A 25,396-nucleotide genomic window follows, 5' to 3' on the forward strand; every position below is an offset into this window, starting at 1 on the left:
ACTCAGCACAATTGCATGATGTTTTCAGTGCCGCAGTTTGTGGAAGTCACTTACCAAAAATTGCATTTTCCTGTGGCTTTTCTCTCGTCAACCAGAGTCATGCCCGCAAAATAGGGTATTTAATTAGTCGCAACGAAAACAACAATAAAAGTAAGGTTATCATCAATTGTCATTATTAATAAGAAGAAAAAACATCAGGGGATTGATAAAATAATCAAGCATTTCAAAAAAATTTTTTTGCTAAATCATTATACATAGCGTAAGCTACAAAAGGAAGGAGTACGCTGTTGCTATGTGGTCCATGATTGTCAACGAACAATACATAGATGGGTATGGCACTGATGAATAGGTATCTATCAAATCATACAGTCTGTCAATATAAGGATTTATAAACGATGTTAACAAAGATGAATTTTCCCTACAGTTTTCATAAGATTTTCATGATAATGCTGCATATATAGATATTACTTTGCCAAAAAAGTACTTTCTGCCAGAAAATCAGTTTGCATCTAAATTTCTTTGTTTCAATTTTATATTTCTGTCGACTGAAACTATAAAATGTAAAGAATACTTTTTGGCAGCTAATATCAAAATATAAATTTTATTTAGTTTGAAATTAGAATCCACGTGTTGTGCCATGCATGATCAGATAGAAAAACATAATGCAATAATTTAAAAAAGTTCTATTCATTATTAGATGATGGGATTGTTGAAATTTTTCTATTTCAATATTATTAATGTTTTTAATAACAAGAATATTAATAAAAAGGAGTCTTTTTCTATATTTGGGAAGGGTGACATAAATGAAAGGCGTGGAGTGAGTAGGTTTGAGGGTGCAATGTCGCAACAGTTATAAGATGGTGCAACCCCCTTTGCTTTTCCTTTTTTTCTTCTTTGGCTCGGGACTCTTGGAATTAATTTGCCTGACGAGATCAAAGAATATCTGCCGAAGGAAACGGAAAGTGGATTTGAAAATATAAAAAGAGTTACATTGCTTTGACTGCAATTAAGATAGCTAACTGAATTGTGGATAAATTCCAGTTACTTTTACTTAGTTTTTAACAGAGGATAAAACAAAACAACATCGTCCTGACAAATACAGCCAATATAATAATAATATCTATATTAAATAATCTTATGATGAGTAAGCGCAGTCAGGACAAAAAGCTGAAAAGGTTGGTAATACGTCAACAGAACCTTTTAAAAGAGTATCGCCGCCTACCATATCCGCTCTAGTAGGCAACGTTCCAAAGGAAATGCCTTTTGTGCATTACAAGGCACACTGTGAAAGTATACTATTATTTTGCCCATAAACAGCAAAACACTTTCAAACGTTAGTTGTGTTCAATCAGTAATAACCTATTAGCGCGAGATATGATTAAGTGTGTTTTCACGAGTGGTGTAAATTACGAAAAGATAACCTTAGTTTCTACTACGACTGAAAAGACGCTTCGCCATGACTTCGTCTCTGGCGCGCTTTCCGCGAACGTTGGCGTTATAAGAGCAGGTGTGACCTCACTTTTGACCCGGTGACGTAATTAACGAGTTTCGCGAATGTATATTGCGTCTTGCTCTCGGCTATATTTTTGTTACTAACAATTTGATGACCGTATATAATGCGGTACATACTGCGAAACAGTTAAATCAGTAGTCGACATAGGAAAGTTTGAATGGCATTCCAATTCAAAACAAATTATTTATTGCAATTAAAGCTCACTTGATAGATTAATATCTGTAACGCCGTTGGCCTGAGGTATGAAGCGAATTTGGGGTGCATTACGAAGTATTTTCAATTGGCTGGAATGCGTTACATTCGGCACTTACAAACTAATAGGATCGGTGTTTATATTATAGAATATTGAAGCCTGACTTAGCATGTATAATCGGGCATGGTATAAAGCGCAGGTGGGCATAATTTAAACGTTAACCACGCACGATCTTAATCTAGAAAGTGATTTACTGTAGCTCCAATAATCTTCGATTAATAAAAGCAATCGAATATGGAAACGGAAACGAAAATGACGTGTCCTCCTTCGACGAAATCATAGGCGAGGAAAATCTACCTCTAACGAAAACAAGGAAATGTCGATACCATATCCTTCCTTCGTTTGAAATGACAACGTTAAATCAGGAACACACACTACTATACTATACCAATGAAGAATTGCGCAATTGCTTTGCGTCAAATCAGGGTTGCGTCGCTACCACGCACGCACGCACGCACGCATGACGTATTCACGTGCATGGGCGGATATTGTAGCTGTACTTCAGATTATTGAAGCGATGTGTAATGTGTATGAGAAAAATTACGCTTGGTCGCTTTCGGCTTACCGATGAAATTTCCACTTATGTAAGGGCGAGTTTATAAATTCCGAAATGCAGGATAATTCAGTTATTGGAATTTCCCCGATTTAAAAAATCTCATTCTTTGCTAATATGACAGCCAACGGGTACAAAATAAAAGAATGTAGCACGTAATTTCCAACCGCGCAGTAACCTATTCGAACATATCACAAACATTTTTCAATCGCAGCGTATAAATTTTGATTTATCATTATGGAATTCTGATACAATTAAGGTTATACAATTTATTACCAAGTTATAAAACTGCTGTGAATAATGGAGACGTGCACCCATAACTATATTCATTTTAGGAATTCAGCTCAATAGCGGGTATAGTATTAAGAAGGACCATACTAATAACCAATCTCGCCAAGATCACAGACCGCCGTTACCTCACAGCACATGCTTTTATGTCGATCAGTAATCAATAACTGGGCCAACTTCTTTCAAATTGGCAGAGTATGGATTGTCGTCCAAATCACCGTTTCGTCACTTCCGGTTCAAAGTTTGTGGCAGCGTCGTCACGCTCGACCAAATATGAGTTAATGGTAATTTGAAACCATATATAATTGCCAAATATGGATAACCTACTCTTTATGGAATATTCGAGCTTGAATACTGTGAAACAACGTAATAATTCAAAAATAAGTAAGCCCGAATTCCAAAATTTGCTTGCAACATTTAGAAAATCAGGTTTGGCAAATAGTAACAATTGTTCAACTAATAGAGGCATTATGTCTGAGTCAAATTTAAGGTGTGCAGTGTGTGACTAAGGTACAATGCTGGTATTTAAATAACTATATCTTAGCTAGCACTTTCGTTTACCATTTGGAAAAGGAATGTTCGGCCTTGATGATGAACAAGTAAGCGAAGTTAGTAAGGGAAACTATGATAAAATAATTGAAATATATTCACAACAGGCATTGAACGCCAATGACGTAGAAGCGATTGCGTTAAGATAGTTTTGAATTGGACAACGAGGCGCGAAATTCCTTACATGGAAAATAACACTTCTAAACGAATAGGCTCGTCAGCATAAAACGTAAAATATGAAACGAATGCGTTACATACATAATAAAGAAATTTAGCGGGACCGATAGGTAGCCCATTAGTCGTGATAAATGTTACGTCATAAAAGTGATATACAATCACCAATTTTCGCATTCGGATCACTCATAATAACAGTTGGCTGCTATACACGAGTGAGAGTTTTTGCGAAAAATAAATTCCTGATTACATTTCTAAAACTTACATATACTCAGAAACCCGAATGTATGTAACAACAATAGAAGTACGAAAATCACCTATTGTGGTAAATGTTAATATTGCAAAATAGAGGGTGCCGATATAAGCAAATTTATATAGGCAAACAAAGTCAAGTTCCCCAAACGCACATCATAAATTTGTGTACGGATAAGGTAATTTGGCAAGAAATTCTGAATCTCGTCGGATTATAGCATTACAATTATCGGGAATATTGACTGCAGACAATATATATCGAAAAAGGAGTTTTAAATTTCTTTAAATTTGTACCAAATGTTTGAGATCGCGACAAAGTCATGTTACTAGAACTGAATTCAAATGTGATCAGAAACACTTAGGATAGTCATTACTTCAGTACCAAATTACGAAATTCTATACGTACACGTAATGGGAAAAACCTAATCGATACCGAATAGCAGATCCAGTACACACATTATCCATGCTATCTCGGAGTGACGTTAAAATAAACTTTCCCGATTGTTCCTTCGTAGGCTTCTCATTTATAAATTAAAAATGAGTTTGAACAAAAATGACAAGTTGATGTTTAATTCAACTGTTTAAGAAGGCGAACATTTTGACACAACGCAGTGTTATTAGTAGGGCATGCTTATGCTTGGCTATGCTCTGCATATAGTTTCCGTCCTCAACAATTTATTATTTAGCTAGACGCGGTAGTCGATTACGTTAGTGCATATGACGTCACCGAATATACTGAATTGTGCCAATATCCCTAGTTCCTTCCTGTATGTACCAGCTAGAAGGGCGAATAGGGTCGAAGTATGAGAAAGTACAACAACGCGCCGAGTTTAAACAATTATTTTATCGCAAGGATTGAATTACCTCATTCACGTTGATTTTTTGTTTTGCAGATGTCTCCAAGAAGCAGCTGTAAAAAAATAAGAAGAACGATTGTGAAAATAATGCCATCTAATTGTATATTACATATACACACACACATTCTGGTATTATTTACCAGTTTAGGGAGCGTCATACTGAAAAATAAAGAAAATGTAATCAACTATTAAGACAATGTATATGTTGTATTCAAAATAGGGGTAAACACACACAAATTCAATAAAACTGGTGTAACTCAAGTTTACGCAACAAAGGGACACAATCTTAGATTCATCAAACAAACATTTTTGAAAATGCATATTAGGGCGCTCTAGAAGTATGTGTACCAATATGGAGGGAACGAATTTTGTTCGCCAATTTTACAGCAAGTTGTGTAAAGGGAGTGAAACCTATGGACAGGGGGATATTCACTTGGCTAACACAGACAGTCCAGAACTAAAATACCGAGAATCAGAATAAAATTATGGCCTAATCCTAACCTAGTTCACATACTTCGGGAGTACCCATATTAGTACATGCATTACAAACTACATACCGGAAATGTCCCAATTAATTAACTGCCATCACGTTGACCACATATCTCTTGATAATGCTACATACAACGTCTTGCTTAATAAATAAGTATGGTAGTAAACCAATCACAATTAAAAAATTTGTAAAAATTACTTTTCCATAACGACCTCAATTCAAACTAATAGAATTAGGAAGCGGAATTAAACTAATAAACATGGTTTGGCAGAATAGTTAATTAAAAATAATCCATCTTTGAGGGAAGTTATTAAGTCGGATTATTCAAACTAGGCTAAACGAAAGCATATTTCAGAGTAAAGTACCATATCTGAAATAATGATGAGATAAAAACGCTGGCCGCTACAATAAAAATTGAACAGTATGCTGCAATACACATGCTCAAGTAGTCTATTGTTAGCCCTCTCAGCCATGACATTAACATAAATAAATTGAATTTTATGTCTCCATTTGCGGATTTGAAAGGCGTGTTTACCTTATACTTTGTTAAGTTGGGGTGTTAAATAAAGTGGTGCATGCCACAATAAATAGATATTGCATAAGTAACAGAATGTTGTCTGCTCAGTTGAGTGACATTGAAAAACAAATGGGTTGGTCGTTTTATGAACAGGATATGGCCAGAGAATCTCATACATGGATAAGAAAGATGAACTCATATAATAGAACAGCATTATCATAATTTTAAATTTTCATCAACCCTCCTATGAAAATTCAGCTACAATTATGTGAGAGCTACCTAGGTAATTGAAGATATGAATATTTGGATCTTTCTTTTTGACATAAACTATGAGTATTACACATCTAATATTTGCAATCATAATCCCTAAAACTCAAATGTTGGATTAAACTTACCGGTAAATACTTTATTTCAACTAATTTACAATTATGCTAGATTTTTCAGAGGGAGATTTAAGACATCTTAAACCAGAAAAACCATAGAGCAGGGGCGGACACCCGGGGGGGCGAGGGGGGGCCGTCGCCCCCCCAATAATTTCGCAAAAAAATTTGATACATGTTGTTTCCGCCTTACAAAATTATCATTTCCGAAAAGTGCGAAAGTCAAGCGCAATTAAACGGTTAATAGTCACCGATATTATAACTGTTTTCTCACAATAATGTGGACCAGAGCGTCTTCGGAGCACCTCACATTTTCGTGAAACATGCGCGTCCGCACGGGTAATACTCCGTCTTCAAACGCACCGCCGATCACGCGCCACGGTTTTTCACAACTAATTCATTTTTGTACAATTTAATATGATTTTCTCATTGTCAAAATCTTTCAATAGTGTTATTGTTGGCACTTGCGAGAGAAGTGAAAGAGGCAAACTGTGTTTCATTACAACAATTAATTATTATCGCTAAAAAATTAACTAGATCTAAAGCTCTTATAAACAATTTTCACCGCTGGACGTATCTTTTCACGTTATGGATTTCGTGCAAGACCCAGCATAATTTGCGGGCAAAGATCAAAGCATTCACTATGTCGAAAAGTTGAAAAGCGGCAATATAAAATACTAAAAATAAAACTGTAAACAATATAGGTTTTGTTGAGGCCCGCGACAGTCTAAAAACGCTTTTCTAGGCATCGAAAATCGCAAAATTTCACAAGTTATGTTTGCTTGACCTTTAAAAACATTTCGTCACTAAAATCGAAATACGGTCAATTGTGAGCGGGATTTGCCTTTTTATCCATAACTTTCAAATTGACGTCGAAAATTTTCGTGTTAACATTAAACAAAGCTGACAACGCGACTTTTCCCCGGTTTGTGATGATATATAAGATAATCAAAGTATTTTCGATCACTTTTTGTATTTATTTATGTATTTTTATTGTACTGAAATAACTTTTACTACGTGAGAATTGACAAAAAATTTATGGATTTTTCGAAAGGTTTTATCTTTAAAAATAATCGGAGTGACAACATTGCGATTGGTGCCAGTGTTACAAGTAAATCTCAAATTTATCAAATTCGCAAAATAGCAAAAATACGGATCAAAACAATATATAAACGGGCAGTTTACCACACATTTTTATGTCCGCGGATTGCCGTCGTGTGTTAGAATGGCTCTTGTTTTGTCGACTCAACCGTAGTTTAAATTGAAGGCAATTAAAATAATGAATCAAGACATTTTGAATATGCCCGTATCGGTCTTTGATTGATTACTTTGCACAAGTGAAAAATCATTTTTCGTTGATAAAGTCGGCTCTTTTAACAAGTGGCGTAATCGCGGCGACTGTTCCGCGTGGATTTCGAGGCGGTGAATTTGTATTTTTGATTTACTAGTATACTCTATAATTATTTTCATTGTATGAAGTAAAATTGTACTATATGGGATTTTATATCAGATATCGAGATTTTTGTAACGGCGATAACGAGTTCGGAAGATTGCAAAAATACGTATCAAAATTAAATACATCAGGCAGCTTATCTCATATTTTTATTTCCCCATATCGCCGTGGTACTTTAGTTTAGTAATATTTTTATTTTGACCTAAGAAGTCGCAACCGCGAGTTACGCTGCACACAATTAAATTAATATGTAAGGACATTTTAGAATCTCGTGGCTGTCATGGATCGACAGAAAAAACATTATACGCTTAAATAGGCGGCTCTTTTAACTAGCGCGTAATCGCGGTGCTTGTTGCAGACGGCAATGGGAAGTTCCGACCTCAAATTTGTTATTTTCTGTTTGTTAGCGAGAGCCGTGGGCTAATTCTCGCGGAATTCAAGAAATTGGTTCAGTGACGCGCAAGTTCCGTGTCCGAGCCAAGCAGCCTAGGTAATCGATATATGAGTAGCAAAATGACATGCTAATACTTAGAGAATGACATCGACCAGTTATTGTTACGTGACGATACACGGCGCGGTGTTTTTCGGTAGGCGATCCAAGTTCGCCCCCCCAAAATTATGGAAAGTGTCCGCCCCTGCCATAGAGGTAAATTGTTGAAAATCATTTATATAAAATAAGATGCAGTGAACGTGTATTTCTTTTCCTCTTTTAATTTATAAACTTGACTTTTGCTGGATCATATGGCAGACTAATAAACTTGGTTTGGCCATGAAAAACTCAGACAATAATTCCTAGCATTGTATTAATAATACATGTCACCTCGCAATGTCTTGAAAGGCATTCCAATGAAACAGATAACATAATAAGTCAACTCAAAATACTTGCCAAGGGGACACTTTACGGATATCTTATTGTAATAAAATAATAATATTTATCTTCAAGTCAAGCAGCAGCATCGTAGATGGACAAGTGATAGGTTTGCCCAGTAAATTTAGAAAAATTTTTTTTTTTAAAATAACAGCATTTCAAGTTATAGAACAATCCAAATTAAATTACTACTTCGTAACTACCCCCTATTCAGTCAAATTAGATTGGCCAACCCCAAGGTGCCCAGAAAAGTTCAGGAGTCAGAACGTCCAATTCTTTTTATATCTCAATAATGTCTGAGAAGCAAAATTACATAGATTAAATTTAGAAGTGCGATAATTTGAGAACAAAACTATTTTTGGTTGATAAATTTGAAAATTTCTTGTTCAATTGTTTGAAAATCTGGAATTATTCATATATAATTGATGACATTTCCAAGTATTGGGATTGGCATCCATGATGTTTGTGGTACTGGTACCTAACTAAAAAAAAAAGATTGAAAAATATAACAGTACGTTGCAGTTAACCGATTCCACCGATTATCAAGCCAAGATAACATATACAGGGTGATCAGACCAATTGTGAACAAATGTTTATTGAAATATCTACAATATAAATAGAAGAAAGAAAAAAATTAATTTCCAGAAAATAGCAGTATAAAGATAAATATTAGAATTTATTGTTGTTTTTCGATCTATCCTTCCTTTGCCTTCACTACACGCCTCAACCTGATTGGAACTTGACTGCACAAGTCATGTATGGTTTCTACTGAAATTTTGTCCCAACAACAAGTCATCAATCTATGCCTTAAAGCAGTTGTTCTCAACCTGAGTTACGCGCACCACTAGTGATATGCGGGAGCTTTTCAAGTGGTACGAAAGCAGCTTCTAATTATTGCAACAATTAACTTTTGTATTCGCTAAACAGCGATTATACCGCGCTACCAGTTCTTGTCTTTTGGAGATAGCTCTCGCCCAATACTGTCCACCTAAAACAAAACGGGCATGTATTTGCCATTTTGCGCATTACTTCTCAATACATCTTATCAAAACCACTAAATTATCTGAAACCTAGGACGAATAAACTTTGACCAGTGCTAGCCACTATCACGAACGCTCCCCTATTTGCCTATTTATTAATGCAGACGCATTGTGACGTAACATGCAAAAAGGCGAAAACATGCCCATTCCGTTTTTGGTGGACAGTAACGGCGAGGGCGATCTCTAGAGACAAGGATTGGTAACGCTATAAACGCTGTTCATCGAATGCAAGTTAATTGTTGCAATAATTCAAAGCTGCTTTTGTAGCACTAGTGGCGCGTACCTCAGGTTGTAAACAACTGCTCTAAGTCATAAAAAGATGACTTGTTAGGATAAAATTTCAGAAGAAACAATACTTGCCTCGTGCAGTCAAGTTCCAAACAGATCGAGGCATGTGGTGAAGGCAAAGGGAGGATAGATCGAAAAAAACAATGAATTCTATTATTTATGTCTATACTGCTATTTTCTGCAAAATATTTTTTCTCTCTCTTACATGCATATTGTAGATATTTTAATTATCGTAAACATTTGTCTACACTTGGTCTCATCACCCTGTAGAAGGTTCCACTTAGTATAAGTTTGATGCAAGTTATAAGACAAAGCAAACTTTGGATTTAAACCTGATGATGGCTTGAGAAGGAAATACAGCCGATTCAACATACAACAAATGCCCAAAACGGATAATACATTAATACTTGGCTATATCTAAGATGCCACCACTGTTATATTCAAATGTGATCAGGCTTGGGAGGGCAAATTGTAGCCCATGCTAGGGGAGGTATCTATGAACTGATTCCTCAAATTTGCAGTATCGAATTATACCGGCAAGCATTTGGAGAAAGTATTACTAATGGTAACCTGATATAGTAATAAGACACCCAAGCCAAAATAGATCAGAATTTCAGTCTACTGTCTAGATCCGGTTAATGCTACATTTACCTTACTGATGGGAAACTGATGACTCATATTATGCGAGTGACTCGACATGTGAAGATGTGAAATCAGTTAGCTTTGCACCAGAGATGGTGGGTATTAAATAAGTTAGAATTTAGAAACATAAATCCAATATTCCGGCTGATTTTTTTTATTCAGTGAAGCAATCGGGAAACTGATACACTGCTAATATAACTGTTGATTTCATAGGCAATATTCAAGATTAATCTAAGAATCCAAGACATTATCAAACCTAATAATAACAAAACCGAAGTCAATTTTTACCACTTAAGTTGTTATCAAGAGGATGATTGGAAGGGGGTTATATAACCACCTGATTGAGGCTTATAAAACTAGTGAAATAAAACTATAAATACTTCAAAGTGACAGTAAATAAGATTTATTTCCATGTATAAGAGATAACCTTGCATATCTTGACCATATCAAGTTGAATATAGTTAATAAAGATCGTGGCTGTAAATGTGAAACAATATTTCGCCAGACATGCAACACATAGTACAACATGTATGTAGTTCTAGTGCCCACAGAACTATAATCCGACAAGCCAAAACATAATTAGAAAGCCTACAGGTGAAATTAAATTTCAATGGCGATTTTTTTGTGATAATCCAAACGAAAGTGATTCAAGTTACAAGATATGCCACATCTAGTTAATCAATTTCTTTTTGATTCAATAACCTAGATTTGACCTTAGTTAAATGATCAACTACTAAAACAAATATATAAGATTGGATGATAATTTGTAAGACAGCAAGTGTTGTATATTATTAAGAATGGTCACTGTACCATGTAACTAGGATCATTCACTTCCATCTACAAATAGTCATAATTAATCAAATTCCAGACACTTTCCTAATCTGTCATACTTTGACAGCTCAATATTGATTGGTCCAAATTAAGGAAGTGGTAAACATTACTAAATTAAGCACAACTTTATTAAGAGAATAAAACTACATTGATTTATTGATCAAAGAATGGCATCATCAACTGGCACTGCACCAAGATATAAAACAATCTACCTAGTAGCATATTACCAATTCCTGTATATTTCAAATATACAATGATATTTACAATTTCAAAATACAATAATGACAGTATCCCAAAGTATGTGTACCAGGTCAGGGTTGGGCCATAATTTTATTCCAAGTATTCTCATTTTAGTTCTATTACGAGTTCGGGGACTGTCTGTGTTAGCCAAGTGAATATACCTCTGGCCCATAGGCTTTCCCCGCTTTAAACAACTTGATGTGAAGTAGGCGAACAAAATTATTTACATCCATATTGGTACACATACTTCTGGCCTAATATAATCGTACATACCAATTATTCCACTGCCTTGCCAAATGAGCACCTTGATCTTTTCCAACCACCCTTTCATCCTCCAAATCACATTTGTTTCCGACAAGAACCATAGGTACCTGAATATCAAATAATGAAGATAATAATTAGAGTTGGCAGTGTTGTATGGTTGCACAGTCATTGGCAACAACTCAACATCCAACTAAACTTTGAATTTTGAGTTTTCGTATCAATCGTACACCAATAATTATTTATTTCCAATTCTGTGAACAAGTTCCCTAAACAAGGGCCAAATTTAAGAAATAGCAATGATGTGTATTATCAGCTAGACGTAACTCCATGGATGAATGATTCTGTTTCTATATTGCGATATACTGTCATGAACAAGGAAAAAGGAAATTCAAGTCAGTCAGCAATCCGAGGTCAGATTACTGACAAACTGCCAGATGAAAACGACACAAGACAGTAACCTAACCTCACCAGAAATATCAAACTATCAACTTGCCAAGAAAAATACTTAATTGCTCCCTTGAGTATAAAAACGTTAAACATGATCCTCAATATTACAAAGAAAATGAAAGCGCAGAAGGTCTCTAGAGATGAGGCAAAATATGAAGTAGACATTGGTATTGTAGTAGTATTGTTAGAGTCATGATATCGATATGTATATTTTGGAAACCGTTCATAACTTTGAATCTATCAATGTGAGGTTACTGGCCTAGCACAGATAGTTATGATAACACCTGGTATTGTACTGAAACTTTCAATGTTATTTTAGTAATATTGACTAATATTTGGGACTACCTGTACACAATCAATATGAGTTAAACACAACAAAAGAAGTTGAATTTTAAAAGAAGTAGAAGAGTCTTCCAACAGATGATAAAAGTTGGCAATCTAAACTAGAGATTATTTTTCCTCAATTAATAGCCATTGTTTTTGCTATAATATGGAAAAATCTATAACTCTTTTCTCCTATTTCCGTGAGATTCGATTCCTAATCTTCTCAATGCGTAAATTAGTGAAAACAAACCAAAAGCCATTGATATGAAACATAGCAAAAAAAATTTATAATTAGGAATTACGGTGGGTAAAATTCTTTGATAATTTTCAACTTACGTCATCTGTATCTTTAACTCTTAGAATTTGTTCCCTTAAATCTTGTAAGTCATTGTATGACGACTGTGATGTGATACTGTATACAAGAACAAAACCTTGCCCATTTTTCATGTACAAATCCCTCATGGCTGTGAATTGTTCCTTTGAAATAAAATATGATACATGTTATATAAATACAACATTTACAAGATGAAATTGAAATAAAATATGAAGGCAGATGTTCCGATTTGCTAACAACTAAGGTAAGGTCTCTGTCTAAGAAATTGGGATAAATGAAAACAACCACCTCACTTTTTATTTAACGAATCAACATACTAACACAGAAGCTGTAATCATCTTTCGAGATATATAGTATATAATTATTCAAATGTCATTGTACCGGTATTACTGGCAACAAGATTTATCTGCGTCATAGCAGAAATCAATATTAAATAGATGAATGGTTTAAAGTTTTTAAATTTCTTAAAATGGAAACATCGCTATGACATTATCGAGGCTTGTTCCATGCTTGATATAGATAAAATGTGACAAACTTAAATGGACTTATATGTAGTTTTCATATCAAAGTGCCTTTATTAAGTTTCCCTTTCTTGTCTGGTAGACAGCTCTGACTGAAATCATCTTGAGGCAATTTCTATAAATAAACTGCTTGAATGGTATGAATGAAATCATACACAAATCATATTGTGTCTGCCCCATGCAAGGTGCTTACGTCATATCAAATTAGAAGGATTGGGATTGTTAATAAAAATTTGAAAAACCTAACACAAAACTATGATGATTCATAATGGTCAATTTGTTAGCACCGATCCTTAATAAAAATCTTCAAATATTATGTACGTAGTGTGTATATGGTGTTTTCTGATTTGACCAATCAAAAACTTCCTCTTACAAATATCACCAAACTCAGTAACTTTGTTGCAAGTGTATATAAATAAATTGCTAGACATTTGAAAAAAATGTGTTTTTAAAAATGATTTCAGATAACAATCATGTGAAAATGAGAGAATTATATGCTTTAATTAAAACATAAAATCGTTGATAATGCTGTACCACTAGACTAGCCCTGATACTACTAGATGTCGGTGCTAATATACTGATATATTTCGCAACAGTGCTGAATTAAAATATCAAATTTGATGAGTTTTAACATTACATAAACGATTGAATATGCCTACTAGGTGACAACAGTTCACACTCCATTTTGGGTCATAAATAAAATTACATCATATTGAATTGACAAGGAAAAATGCATATGTATGTAATCAAAACTTATTCGTCTTCTAAACTAAGAGGCACAGCAATGCGAAAGCTTGGCTTGTTTGACTGCTGATAAAACAATAAGGAACAAAATTCTTATGAAATCTACTCCGAAAGAATTTGTATAACCTAATAAAATGTGTTTGAATGTAAGAGGATATTTATTAAATTTCACCAGGAAATAGAGAAGTTTTGACTTCCCATAAGGTCATAGCAATCCTATTTTCCATTTGAGACAATCAATCAAGCTTAGACACACAAAAACCAGTCATATATCCATAATGAAAGTTTGACGACTGCACAAAAGATTAAAGAAAGCAATAGAACCTGTATTTTGATTAGAAGGCATTGGAACCACACGATATAATTACTGACAATTTCACTGTTTTGGTTGGAATGACAACGTGTGACTGTTGACTCAAGCACAAACTGCGTTGATGGCAACGTACTGAGATAATACACTTTGCAAATAAAGAGGTATTATAATTACACGTTTTCCATACACCTTGAATTTTTTCAATATTGACACAGATGGAAAGATAATAAAAAGACAAGCTAGGCTGTTAAGTGCAGTTTGAAGTATATAAGACTTAATAAAATATAATAATCATTCAGAATAAAAGCTGTTTAAGGACCATCAACTTATAATTTCACTAGCTTTGAAACCAAGAATTCAAGAGAAAGAAAAAACAAATCATACCGTCCCTGCCGTGTCCAGGATTTCTAACATACATTGCTGGTTATCTGTTTCAACTTGCTGTAATACACAAAAGTAGACAGTGAAAATATATTATAAACAATATTACTTGAAAAGATCATCAGTACTAAATTTCTCGGACAGAAACCACTTCTTCCTTGCACAGCTAAGAATAGTTATGTTTGAAATAGATCTACTGGTAGAAAAATCTTGATACAATACCCCGGAAAAGACAAACTCGACAGAAATAATGATAATTTTCACTATCCAAACAACCATACCATAAGTTCATGGTATCATATCGTAACTAAGAAGGTTCTGTACCATGATGTTCATATAAACAGGCTGTTTATATATACCGATGTACATTAAATATACCCTCGATTACATAGGTAATATATTTAATCAATTTCTTTGCTTCCACAAACCATTTTTTAACATATATACGATAACTGTAACTATATAAAATCAATAAATAATAAGGTATACGCCCATCAACATACATTCTGAAATAAGCCTGAACATGACTACAGCCAAATTAGTTATGTAGTTGTAAAGACTTAAATTTTGTGAACATTGGTTAAAGCACAATTCAACATTTGAGTATTTTAAATTACAGACATATTCTTACTGTGTGCATTAATGTTTTTTCATTAATCAATGGTCATCAATTACTGATAATGCTATTAATATCAAGCCACTAATTAAAAAAAATCAATGGAAAAGCAAACCTTTCTATAGCTATCTTCTATTGTAGGATCATATTTTTCAACAAATATTCCTTGTACGAATTGCACTGTCTGTGAAAAACAACTCAATTATTGAATGCTCGGCATGAGGAAACTTGACAAAATTTATTGAATAGCCACAAAACATTACGCAGATAGATACCATTTGGGAATGATTAACAAACTTTTTCACATTTCAAGAATCGCCCACATTTAAATTTCATTGATATGTTTCAGATCCAAAAAATTGGCCGAGCAAGAATTTCTTTATATATGTCTTGTCTTGAGTCTTGACTAACCAAAATATATATATTCAAATAAATACTGACTTGATTATGAAAAATGAAATAAATTTTGAGAGTTCTATCAATTTAAATACCATAATTTTAATCCATTGTCAAGGACTACAGAAGGAATTCAGGCTAACACTTACCAATGCACTTTTCCCAACACCTCCAGAACCGAGCACAACCAACTTGTACTCTCGCATCCTTCCAGTTGGTGTGATCTACCTAAAAGAATTTGAAAAATTTACTTAATAATAATAATAACAGCTTATGATAACTAGTGGAAGGAAGCATTCTTTTCATTAGTAAAAAAAAACATTTAAAGAAGATTAATATGTCTGCCGTTCATTGAACAAAAGAACAGGATGAACTATCTGATTTTGAATTAGACTGAGGTCTGAGATGACAATTAGTCACGCTTTGGTTCAGCCAAATATTTGAAACATTTAGATACGAATAGAATACTTGAAAATTTACAAGGATAGGCAGACATACACCACACAAATTTATGTAATAACACAATTACGATTTATTTTTATAACAAAGCAATATAGAACAGGGCTACTAGGATGCAGAACTCAGTGGATTAGAATTTATCATTAGCCAACATAAATCGGTACGCCCATAGTATGCGAACGAAGTTAGGGTTAGGCCATAATTTTCTTTCAATTTTCCTTATTTTACATCTATTACAAGTACAGGGACTGTTTTTGTTAGCCAAGTGAATATACTGCCTGCCCATAGGCTTCAGTCCCTTTACACAACTTGATTCATCAAGACTATATTCAAGAAGATTAAATTATTACACTTGCTACACTTGGGTCAACATAGCTATCTCAAACTTGGCTTCATATCCAATTTCAACTTAGATGAATTCGGTTTTTTGACTGAGAATTATGAACAAAATTTCAACAGAACGTAAATTTATAATGAGTTGGACAAAAAAAATGTATCGAAAAAGCTTACCTTACACAGTGCAGCAAGTGGGCAACAGAAAACACAATTTCCACAAGAAGTTTTATATCCACCAAGTACGAATATACCAAGATATTTTATATAATGCTCTACTTGAGTACTTATACAACTTGAAACCTGAATCTTTTATAAGAAATAAATATTTCATTAGAAAATGAATAAGGAAGAAAACACAAGAAATAATTTCTGAGTATCAGAATAAGGTTCACATCCTCACAGGAATACTATCAAATAAAATAACTATTAGTCTACAAATCTCAGATGATAAGACAGTAACTTTTTAAACCAAAATATATTAATTCTGTGATAAGCCAATACACCAGTTTTTAAAAATGAAAACGATATCTCTGAAAATTGTACCAGTATTCAGTAAGAGAATTCTATAATTTGTTGTTTGAGTGTGAATGTATGGATGGCAATTGGTAACCACATAAAAGTTTTTTAAAATGAAATTTCTTGTTTCAGCATTACTGTATTTTATTTACCGTAATTGTTTTAAGCCTTTTGCAAATCTAAGAAAAAGGTGAAAAAACCACTGCCTCCCAGGTTAATAAATAAAATGAGGCAATGAAACAAGAATAACAGTGGGCCAAATATTTGTATTTCTGTATCCCAAATTATGTACTTTGACCTTTTGGGGATGAAGGGCCACATAATATTCCATTTCATACTGACCATAGCATACCAGTATAACTTATAATTACAGGAACACAATAACAACACATGTCTGAAAATCACTGTAGCATGTTGTCTCAACAATACTGTGAAGTGCCTAGAATGACGCCGGGTCATGGTTTTGTCGTGACAAGAACCCTTGAATTGCAAACAGGCAAGAATTGCCACATTACACTCTCTCTACAGGAAAAAGTGATTCCGAGCATTAGATGATTAACATCCAGTAGTCGCCACATTTTTCAAAAAGGAAACATTAGAATGGAATTTGAATGTTCGTTTTAGTTCAGAATAACTTAACCTAGTATTTCCACTTTCTGGTCTATGAAACATTTTTTTTAAATTATCTCTCCGACTGAAGATAACTTGGAATAACCACAATTATGTAATGCATCATCATAAAATAAAACCCATGTTTTCATTACTGTAATAATGACTCACATCTCAACATTTATGCTATTGGATCATTAAAATACATTTATTTTCTTTACAATTTTACATGCTTTTGTACAGGGTGATCAGACCAAGTGTAGACAAATGTTTATTAAAATATCTACAATATGAATGTGAGAGAGAAAAAAATATTTTGCAGAAAATAGCATAATAATAAAAATAATAGAATTTATTGTTATTTTCCGAAATATCCTTCCTTTGCCTTCACACATCGATCTGATTAGAACTTGACTACACGAGGCACGTATGGCTTCTTCTAAAATTTTGTCCAAACAAGTTATCAATCTATGCCTTAGAGCAGTTGTTCTCAATCTGAGTTACGCACACCACTACTGATACACAGGACCTCTTCGAGTGGTTCAAAAGCAGCTTTGAATTATTGCAACAATCAACTTTTGTATTCGCTAAACGGCGTTTATAGCGCTACTAGTTCTTGTCTTTTATTGCTCTCGCCAGTAACTCTCCACCTAAAACAAAACGGGCATGTTTTTGTCATTTTGCGCGTTACTCCACAATACATCTTATCCTCGGACAAATACACTTTGATCAGTGTAAGCCGCTATCACGAACGCTCCCTTATTTGCTGATTTATTATTGTAGATTTATATTATAGATATTTTATTAAACATTTGTCTACACTTGGTCTGATAACCCTGTATTTGGCATCATGTACCAAAGTTAGTGTATGATTTATACGACATAGACTAGGAGTTGGCAAACTTATGTACTACTGGGCCAAATATGAACATTTCGGGTGACCTACGGGCCACATTAATTTCAGATTATGAACAATCACCTTATTGAACCTTTGAATGATGGCTGTACTGAAGTATATTCGGCCGTTTCTCAGCAATAAAATTAGCTGGTCACTTTGTTGACGATATCAGCAGTACATAAGTGCAATGCTGGTTTGGCACATCAAGCAAAAAGGATTTGACTAATGCTTAATAACGAAATGTTTTGCTGTCTAAGCTCTTTGAAATGGTTGAGAACGCAAGTTAACAACATACCAATAACACAATTGTGCCTTTCAACTTTTTCACGCATTGAAAATGAGGTCGTCAGAAGGCCACAAATTTTTTTTTGCTTTTGGCCCATGGCCTGCAGTTTGCCAATCGCTTCCCTAGACGCTTTGATCAATTCCAATCTGATCAACCCAAATCTTTCTCCAACCTATCTCCATGATCCCAACTCCCAGCTTGTACATCCTATTATTATTGAGAGGCACATATTACTGTATTACAGTATCTATATACAGCTCAAAGTTTTATTGGGTTTATTACTTATTATTATTACTTTATTGGGTTTATTACTTATCGATCTTGATCGGTAAGTATGTTGATAGGTATTTGTTTGTTTGTTTCTCTGTTAGATACAATCACGCTATTTCACGAAAGTGAGGTTGAATCTGTTCCAAATTTTGCATGTGCATTCATCATATTTCGGACCAGAAGCCTATTGATTTTGGATGAATTATGTTGTATAATTAGCGAGGTATTAATTGATTAATTAGTGATGGGACACGCAATGTCACTATGGAGTCAAAGCAAATGAATCGAAACCTCAGTTTCTGTTTTGGGGGATCCACTAACTTTCGATCGATAAGTCTTTGGTCTCTGACTGATATTCTCGTTATTGGGTCTTACTACTTACTGAATACAGCGTGAAACACCGCAAATAGCGCGAAACAGTGCAAAATAGCGCGAAACAGCGCAAAAGAGAGGAAAACAGCGCAAAAGAGAGGGGAACAGCGCGAAACAGAAGGAAACCAGCGCAAAACAGAGGGAAACAGCGCAAAACAGGAGACGCAGTCATTACCACCTCTTGCCACGAAAGAACCACGGCGCCATTTCCGGTATATTTACAAGGTTATGTACCGGATTATACGGTAGGTCATCATGCGAAATTTTATCTACCTTTTTGGTGCTCCAGAAGTATGTGCAGCAATATGTCGCACAACCTGAATCCGATACACACACACACACATACTATTTTCAGGTTGTGCGCCATCTTGGTGCACATACTTCTGGAGGTCCCATTTTACCTAACCCTAACCCTAAAGCCAACCATATCCATATGGAAAATGTTCTAAATTATGGTACCCAAAATGTGTCACCAGCAGGGGCAGACCTGCCATTACAGCATTACTGGCTACATACGTTGGTTTGTGTTTTTAATTTGCTGCCGTGGTACTCCAACTCAAAACAAGGTGTCCCGAACTCATTGCAAAAATTTTTTCTGCTTAACATTGTTTCCCTCTGTTTTGCGCTCTTTCGCGCTGTTTCCACAGTGTTTTGCGCTGTTTCCCTCTGTTTTGCGCTGTATTCAGTAAGTAGTAAGACCGCTCGTTATTATATGTTGTGTGGACTAATTTTTGTAACTTTATATCTCTAGCATTGAATCCAGATCATACCTGGAACAAACAGTTCTGACAATTGGTTAACTAATCCCATACACAATTTGATCTATATTCTGATGGGAATCTGACATATGATTTAGCAGTGGCTAATAGATCTGTAGATGGATAATGCAGAATTCAAAATAACCGTCCGGCTGCTGTCTGGTTGCTGGGTTGTGGTATGTTTAGTGGCAAAAACTAGTGTCAACTTGTCTATAATTAAAAATACCATGATAGTCCATTGTAAAAACAGTACATTTTACAGTTGAATAATTTATCAATATCAATTTTTACATTATTTACAAAAACAGTATTACAGCAACAGCAAACTGCAGAGCGTTGTGATATTTGCTGTGTTTTCACTAACTCCGTAACTGCAGAACTGACCTAGCAGTGCATCAGTCAGTCAGTAAGACCAAGTTGGCACATTAGTGAAAGTCTGAATGCAGGAATGTACATTCCAGCATTCTGACATTACAACGAATGGCTTACAGAACTGCAGAAGTTCCAGACTACAAGTGAAGTATTTCATTGAAATGGAACATAAGAACAGAACAACGACTAACAAAAGCATATTAAGCAAAGAAATGGGTAGATAGATAAGTATTTTGAAAACTCCTTAATACACGCAAATTCAACTGATTTCAGGATTTATACATTTTTTGTAAAACGAATCAATTCTGCGTCTGATACCAGAATGCATTTATGATACCAGATGTTAAAAATAAAGAATCATGTTGCCTCTTTTCTGTTGGAACTTTTAAGCTTCCGAGCTTGCTCTAATTTTACTGTTTTACAGTTTTATGATTGTCTGATTGTGATACTGTGATAACGAAATCATGAATAATAATATAAAATACTTCACTTTCATTGTAATACCAAAATAAGTTATCCATATCGCTGTATCGTGGATCCAAATATCTGTTCCTAAATGTCTGTACACCGCTACTGCCGCTAACCAAATTACTTCCACTAAATAGGCCTACAGAAATCTGGAAATTTAATGAAATTCTGAAATTACTGAATTAATGTTAATTTAAACGTTTTAGGCTATGTAATAATTATACATTATTTTATAGCATCGTGTAGTTTAAAATAATTTATCTATCTTTAGATCTTCCAAGCAAAACTGGTAAATACCTGAATAATGAAATTTGGAGATTCTGAAACAGGCACTGGTACCGGTAACCTTGTACCGGTACTAACGTAATTTAAACTGCCAACGGAACTGTTTTCACTCATTTTACCAGTATATTAGGTCTTTCATGATCTGAAAATTCTCAATTTAACAAAATTAATATAAGATTAGTAGGACAGAATACAGGAATATCTCGCCTGGAAATCAAGCAGATACGCGCCAAATATCAAGAGCAACAAAAAAGCGTTGCCATCGACAGAATGATGGGCGTTCAGGGTGAGGCCGCTGTCGTCACGGTTAACATTTCTGGCGTATAAATTATGACGTCATCGATAAAAATCTGCGGAGGATTCAACAAAAGAGGATAAGATAATATTTTCAAATTTTTTTTAATTAGTAATTAGGGGGGGAAAAGAGATTTGACAACCTGATCAAATTGTAAACCAACCCCTATCGATTGATTGAAATTCCATACTCTATGGACCTTTCCCCGACCTTTGACCCCCGAAAAATTCTTTCTATACTTTACCATTGCAAAATTTTCGTGGCTATTTTAAAAGTGCTTTTGCGATTTAGCGCCTGAGAAATAATTATGTGTTTCAAATCATCATTATGATTCATCGCATACAACAATCTGCTTTTCCGAAAGTACCGGTAAAGAATTTTAGCCTAGTCTATCACAGCTATTTCTACACTAATTTTTTCTACACTAATTTAATAAAAACTCCTAGGAAGACATAGTGATCATTGAATTATCTGATTTACATTCAAGTTTCCGAAACACAACCGAAAACTAACGAATAGAGTTCTATAACGCGAAAACGAGGTAATGTTTACGACCACGCTTGAAAATCTGTCTGAGTGAGAAAAGTGTCTGAGCGAATGCGAAAAGGGAACATTGTTACGTCACTTTTTGCATCTTGTTGATTGGCCAATATCACGGAGTAAACAAGGAAGTCGATGCTCGGGGAAAGGTCCATTGCAGCGTTTCCTGAACTTTTTTGGCCACAGAACACTTATGCTTTTATCTCGCCTTGCTGAACACCAAAAAATGAAATGGTACAATTGAAGAAAAATTGTGTTATGCAGCGGTTCCCATAGGGTGCGCTACTAGTGCGCCGTGGCGAGTTGCCAAATGCGCCGCAAAAACTAACATAATTGTGATCAACATAACTGAAAAATGATTAAAATATTTTACATATTGCATTTATCATAAAATTTTTAATGCTTCTTATTTTAAATGCTGTGTATATGAAACAATAAATTCATTTTACCTTTCTTTGTCGTTTACTTTCTATTACATAGTGTTTGCGTAACAATATTACGTAACAATGGAGATAGAAGTACTTGCTGCAATTTTTTGAGCTGCAGTTTATTTATCTGCCGAATCGAGTTTAGCGAACATGAGTGATTTTTTTCTGCATTTTAAAGTAAAACCAGAGATGGAGAAAAAAGAGTTGACTTTTTGCCTTTATTTTTTAGGCATACATGTTTGCCTAGAGCAAAATCAAAAAGATTGCTGTAAATTTGAAAACGAGCTTGACAGTCAAAAAGCTAGGCAGACAGTTAACGAAGATGACACTACCCTCAAAAAGTTAAGCCGACAGTGACGCAATATTGAACAGTCACCAGTTGGTAGACAACTTCACGATCCTGAGATAGCCATGACGACCAATTTAGTCGTAATTTTGATCCATTTTTCACGGAACACTCGGAATATGCTCGCGGAACACAGTTTGGGAAACGCTGTCCTATTGGATATATAAATATCTTGGCAGTTGATAATTATTATAACTGCATTGATGTGGAAAGCATAGAAATCGTAATCTAGCATGGTTATGCGAAAATTCCCCTATGCCAGAAATGCCATCGCACATAATTATTTTGTCAAGTTTTGAACTCACACAGGGTAATCATCGATGAGATGGTAGGACGGGCGATGCCTACGCTGGGTACAAGATGCCTACTGGCGAGTCTGGCAAATTAAAAGTAGACAATATTAGTTTTTCTCTCGTGTTGCAAAACAATAGGATTTCTCGCACATGCCCAGTACTGGGTTCTTCCAGCCTTGGAATAAGAGTCCGACTGAAATGAGAAAGGCGACGAAATGTCAGGGATTTTCGAGTCACCATAATTGAAGGATATGTGCTACTGTCTTAATAGACCTTATTCATTAAAAACCCATTCTACGCGCAAAAAGAAAAGTGATGTAAAAATTTTTTTTTAACATTAGCTCTTATGGGGAATGTGATCACCAGAGCAGAAATTTGCATTTTTTGTAATTTTCTAGATATCTTTCAATGTAGACGTGAGCAGTTTTGAAGATAGAATATTTTTTACATCTTTTTGATATTTTTTATCATGATAAACATGGTCAAGATTTTTGATAATCGTTTATTAAAATTTTAATGAGCGCGGTGTTTCTGATGACGTCATTCTCACTAGACCATGAGATTCTGCCAACGCGCCGTGCTATGTGGGATATGCGCTCCAAATGCAGCGCTAATGTCGCTTTGGGTACGGTACCGGTACTGGAAGCGTTTAACATTGACAATCTATAACCCATATCATTTCTATCACGTTTTTTTACTGGTTTTACGCAATTATACCTGTACAGCTAGCAATCATTTACTGAAGGCATGCTGACGTGTTATTTAAACTACTGGTACCAAGGCTGCAAGAGGTGAAAACTAAATTATTTAGTAAATACTGAAATAGGCCTACGAACAAAAATGTTGGCCATCCTGCCAATAGGTCAGACCGTACCGGCATCGCACGAGTGTCCAGACAACTGAGCAGTTAAGCAGCATTTTCCAATTAAATTACCTTCTACACGTAAAAACAAATTTTCGTATTCAATTCTATATTCTCTCATCATTATTATAAATATATTGCTTGTGGTTGAACTTGTAGCATGGAGAATTTATAGAACATTTTCGTGTTGAATTTATTGAATATTGCTCATGAAAATCAGTAGTGAGTTAGAAACCCAGGAAACACATTTGTGCGTGTAGGATTAAGCCTGACAACTATGATCCCAAGCAGCATCAAATTTTCTAAAAATAAAAACGCGTGACAACGATGGGCTACGAGGCGGACCATCGTTGTCAACCTTTTTATTTTTTTCTTTTTATCCAATTTTTTTTTTTTTCAAATTTTTTTTTTTTGTTTTTATTTTCAATTTTTTTTTTTAATTTCAATTTTTTTTTTTTTTTCAATTATTTTTATGTTTTTTCACAACTATTTTTTTATTTTCGCTTTTTCATTTTATTTTTTCATTTTTGTTTTAAATTTTACGCGTGACAACGATGTGTCACCATACCGGTCTCCTAACTAGGTTAAAAAACATGACTGAATACGAGTGAGAGATTTATTTTTTCAACCAGAATACAAGCATTGTATCAATAAAAATTATATACAAAACACACAGTTATTCGGTATAGACTGGGGACCGATACGACCATCACAGTCAGCTCCCCCTGCCCCCCATGTTCGCTATTAAGACTAACAGTTAATTAAGATGTTTGAACAATTCAACAAGGGTTGACTAAGTTACGGAACATTTTTGGATTCGGTTAAAAATGTAGTCCATTATTAAACCACCGCTTTTTTTGTAGATTTTCATATAGTGGACACTTCGCAAGTACGACAGTTAATTTATAATAAAAAAAATTGTAAATTAATAACAAATCAGTAGAAGTCAGCTCGGGTATTCAAACATGTGATGATTAAAGTGAGAAAAAAAATTGAAGTCGCGTTTAGGATATTACATTAAACAACAATGAAAAAGGTACATTGGAATCAGTCAAGCTTCGAATGCTAACGGCATTAATGAAAAGAATATGCGAAATGAAGACTGAAGTTTCCATCTGAGACATTGGAAGACGCTAAAACCGCATAGACTTGATAGTGTGGAAAGCCTTCTCACATTGCAGTAATAATGGGACATATATTTATAATATCATTATACAGTCTTTAAGTTGAACTATATGTTTAATTAAAATATCTATCTTTGCTAATAAATGCTGAAAACCATTTATTTCAATCTGCTGAGTGATTAGGGCCAGAAATTTGCTGTAGGGACCATCACCAGGGCTGGATTTACCAATAGGCTAGGCAGGCTGAAACCTAGAGCCTCGAAATTCGGTTTCGAAATTTGGAATTCTTTTGAAAACTTGACAAGTTTAAACCCTACGAAAAGTATATATATATATCAAGCTTTTCAGAAT

At 34.6% G+C, this 25,396-nt stretch overlaps 1 protein-coding gene across 4 annotated transcripts in view; it reads right to left on the minus strand.

Annotated features, from left to right (window-relative positions):
• LOC120339668 (ras-related protein Rap-1b-like) overlaps nucleotides 1-16,653 on the minus strand; it is a 352,566-nt gene extending 335,913 nt beyond the window's left edge. For 3 of the 4 annotated variants that reach the window (XR_005569230.2, XM_078115830.1, XM_039407835.2), the window contains exons 1-7: nucleotides 16,498-16,653; nucleotides 15,678-15,756; nucleotides 15,248-15,316; nucleotides 14,520-14,576; nucleotides 12,560-12,700; nucleotides 11,462-11,559; nucleotides 4,447-4,492 (exon numbers count right to left, since the gene is read on the minus strand). Coding sequence is in view for 2 of the 4 variants with exons in the window: in XM_078115830.1 (XP_077971956.1) it covers nucleotides 4,447-4,492; nucleotides 11,462-11,559; nucleotides 12,560-12,700; nucleotides 14,520-14,576; nucleotides 15,248-15,316; nucleotides 15,678-15,734 (468 nt within the window). In the remaining 2 variants the exon portion in view is untranslated. Of the gene's footprint in view, nucleotides 1-54; nucleotides 944-4,446; nucleotides 4,493-11,461; nucleotides 11,560-12,559; nucleotides 12,701-14,519; nucleotides 14,577-15,247; nucleotides 15,317-15,677; nucleotides 15,757-16,497 lie in introns of all 4 variants that reach the window. The other variant, XR_005569229.2, reaches the window with a different exon arrangement.
• Nucleotides 16,654-25,396: the final 8,743 nt, after the last annotated feature.

The sequence above is a fragment of the Styela clava genome, chromosome 9, assembly GCF_964204865.1.
Source record: "Styela clava chromosome 9, kaStyClav1.hap1.2, whole genome shotgun sequence".
Lineage (NCBI taxonomy): Eukaryota > Metazoa > Chordata > Ascidiacea > Stolidobranchia > Styelidae > Styela > Styela clava.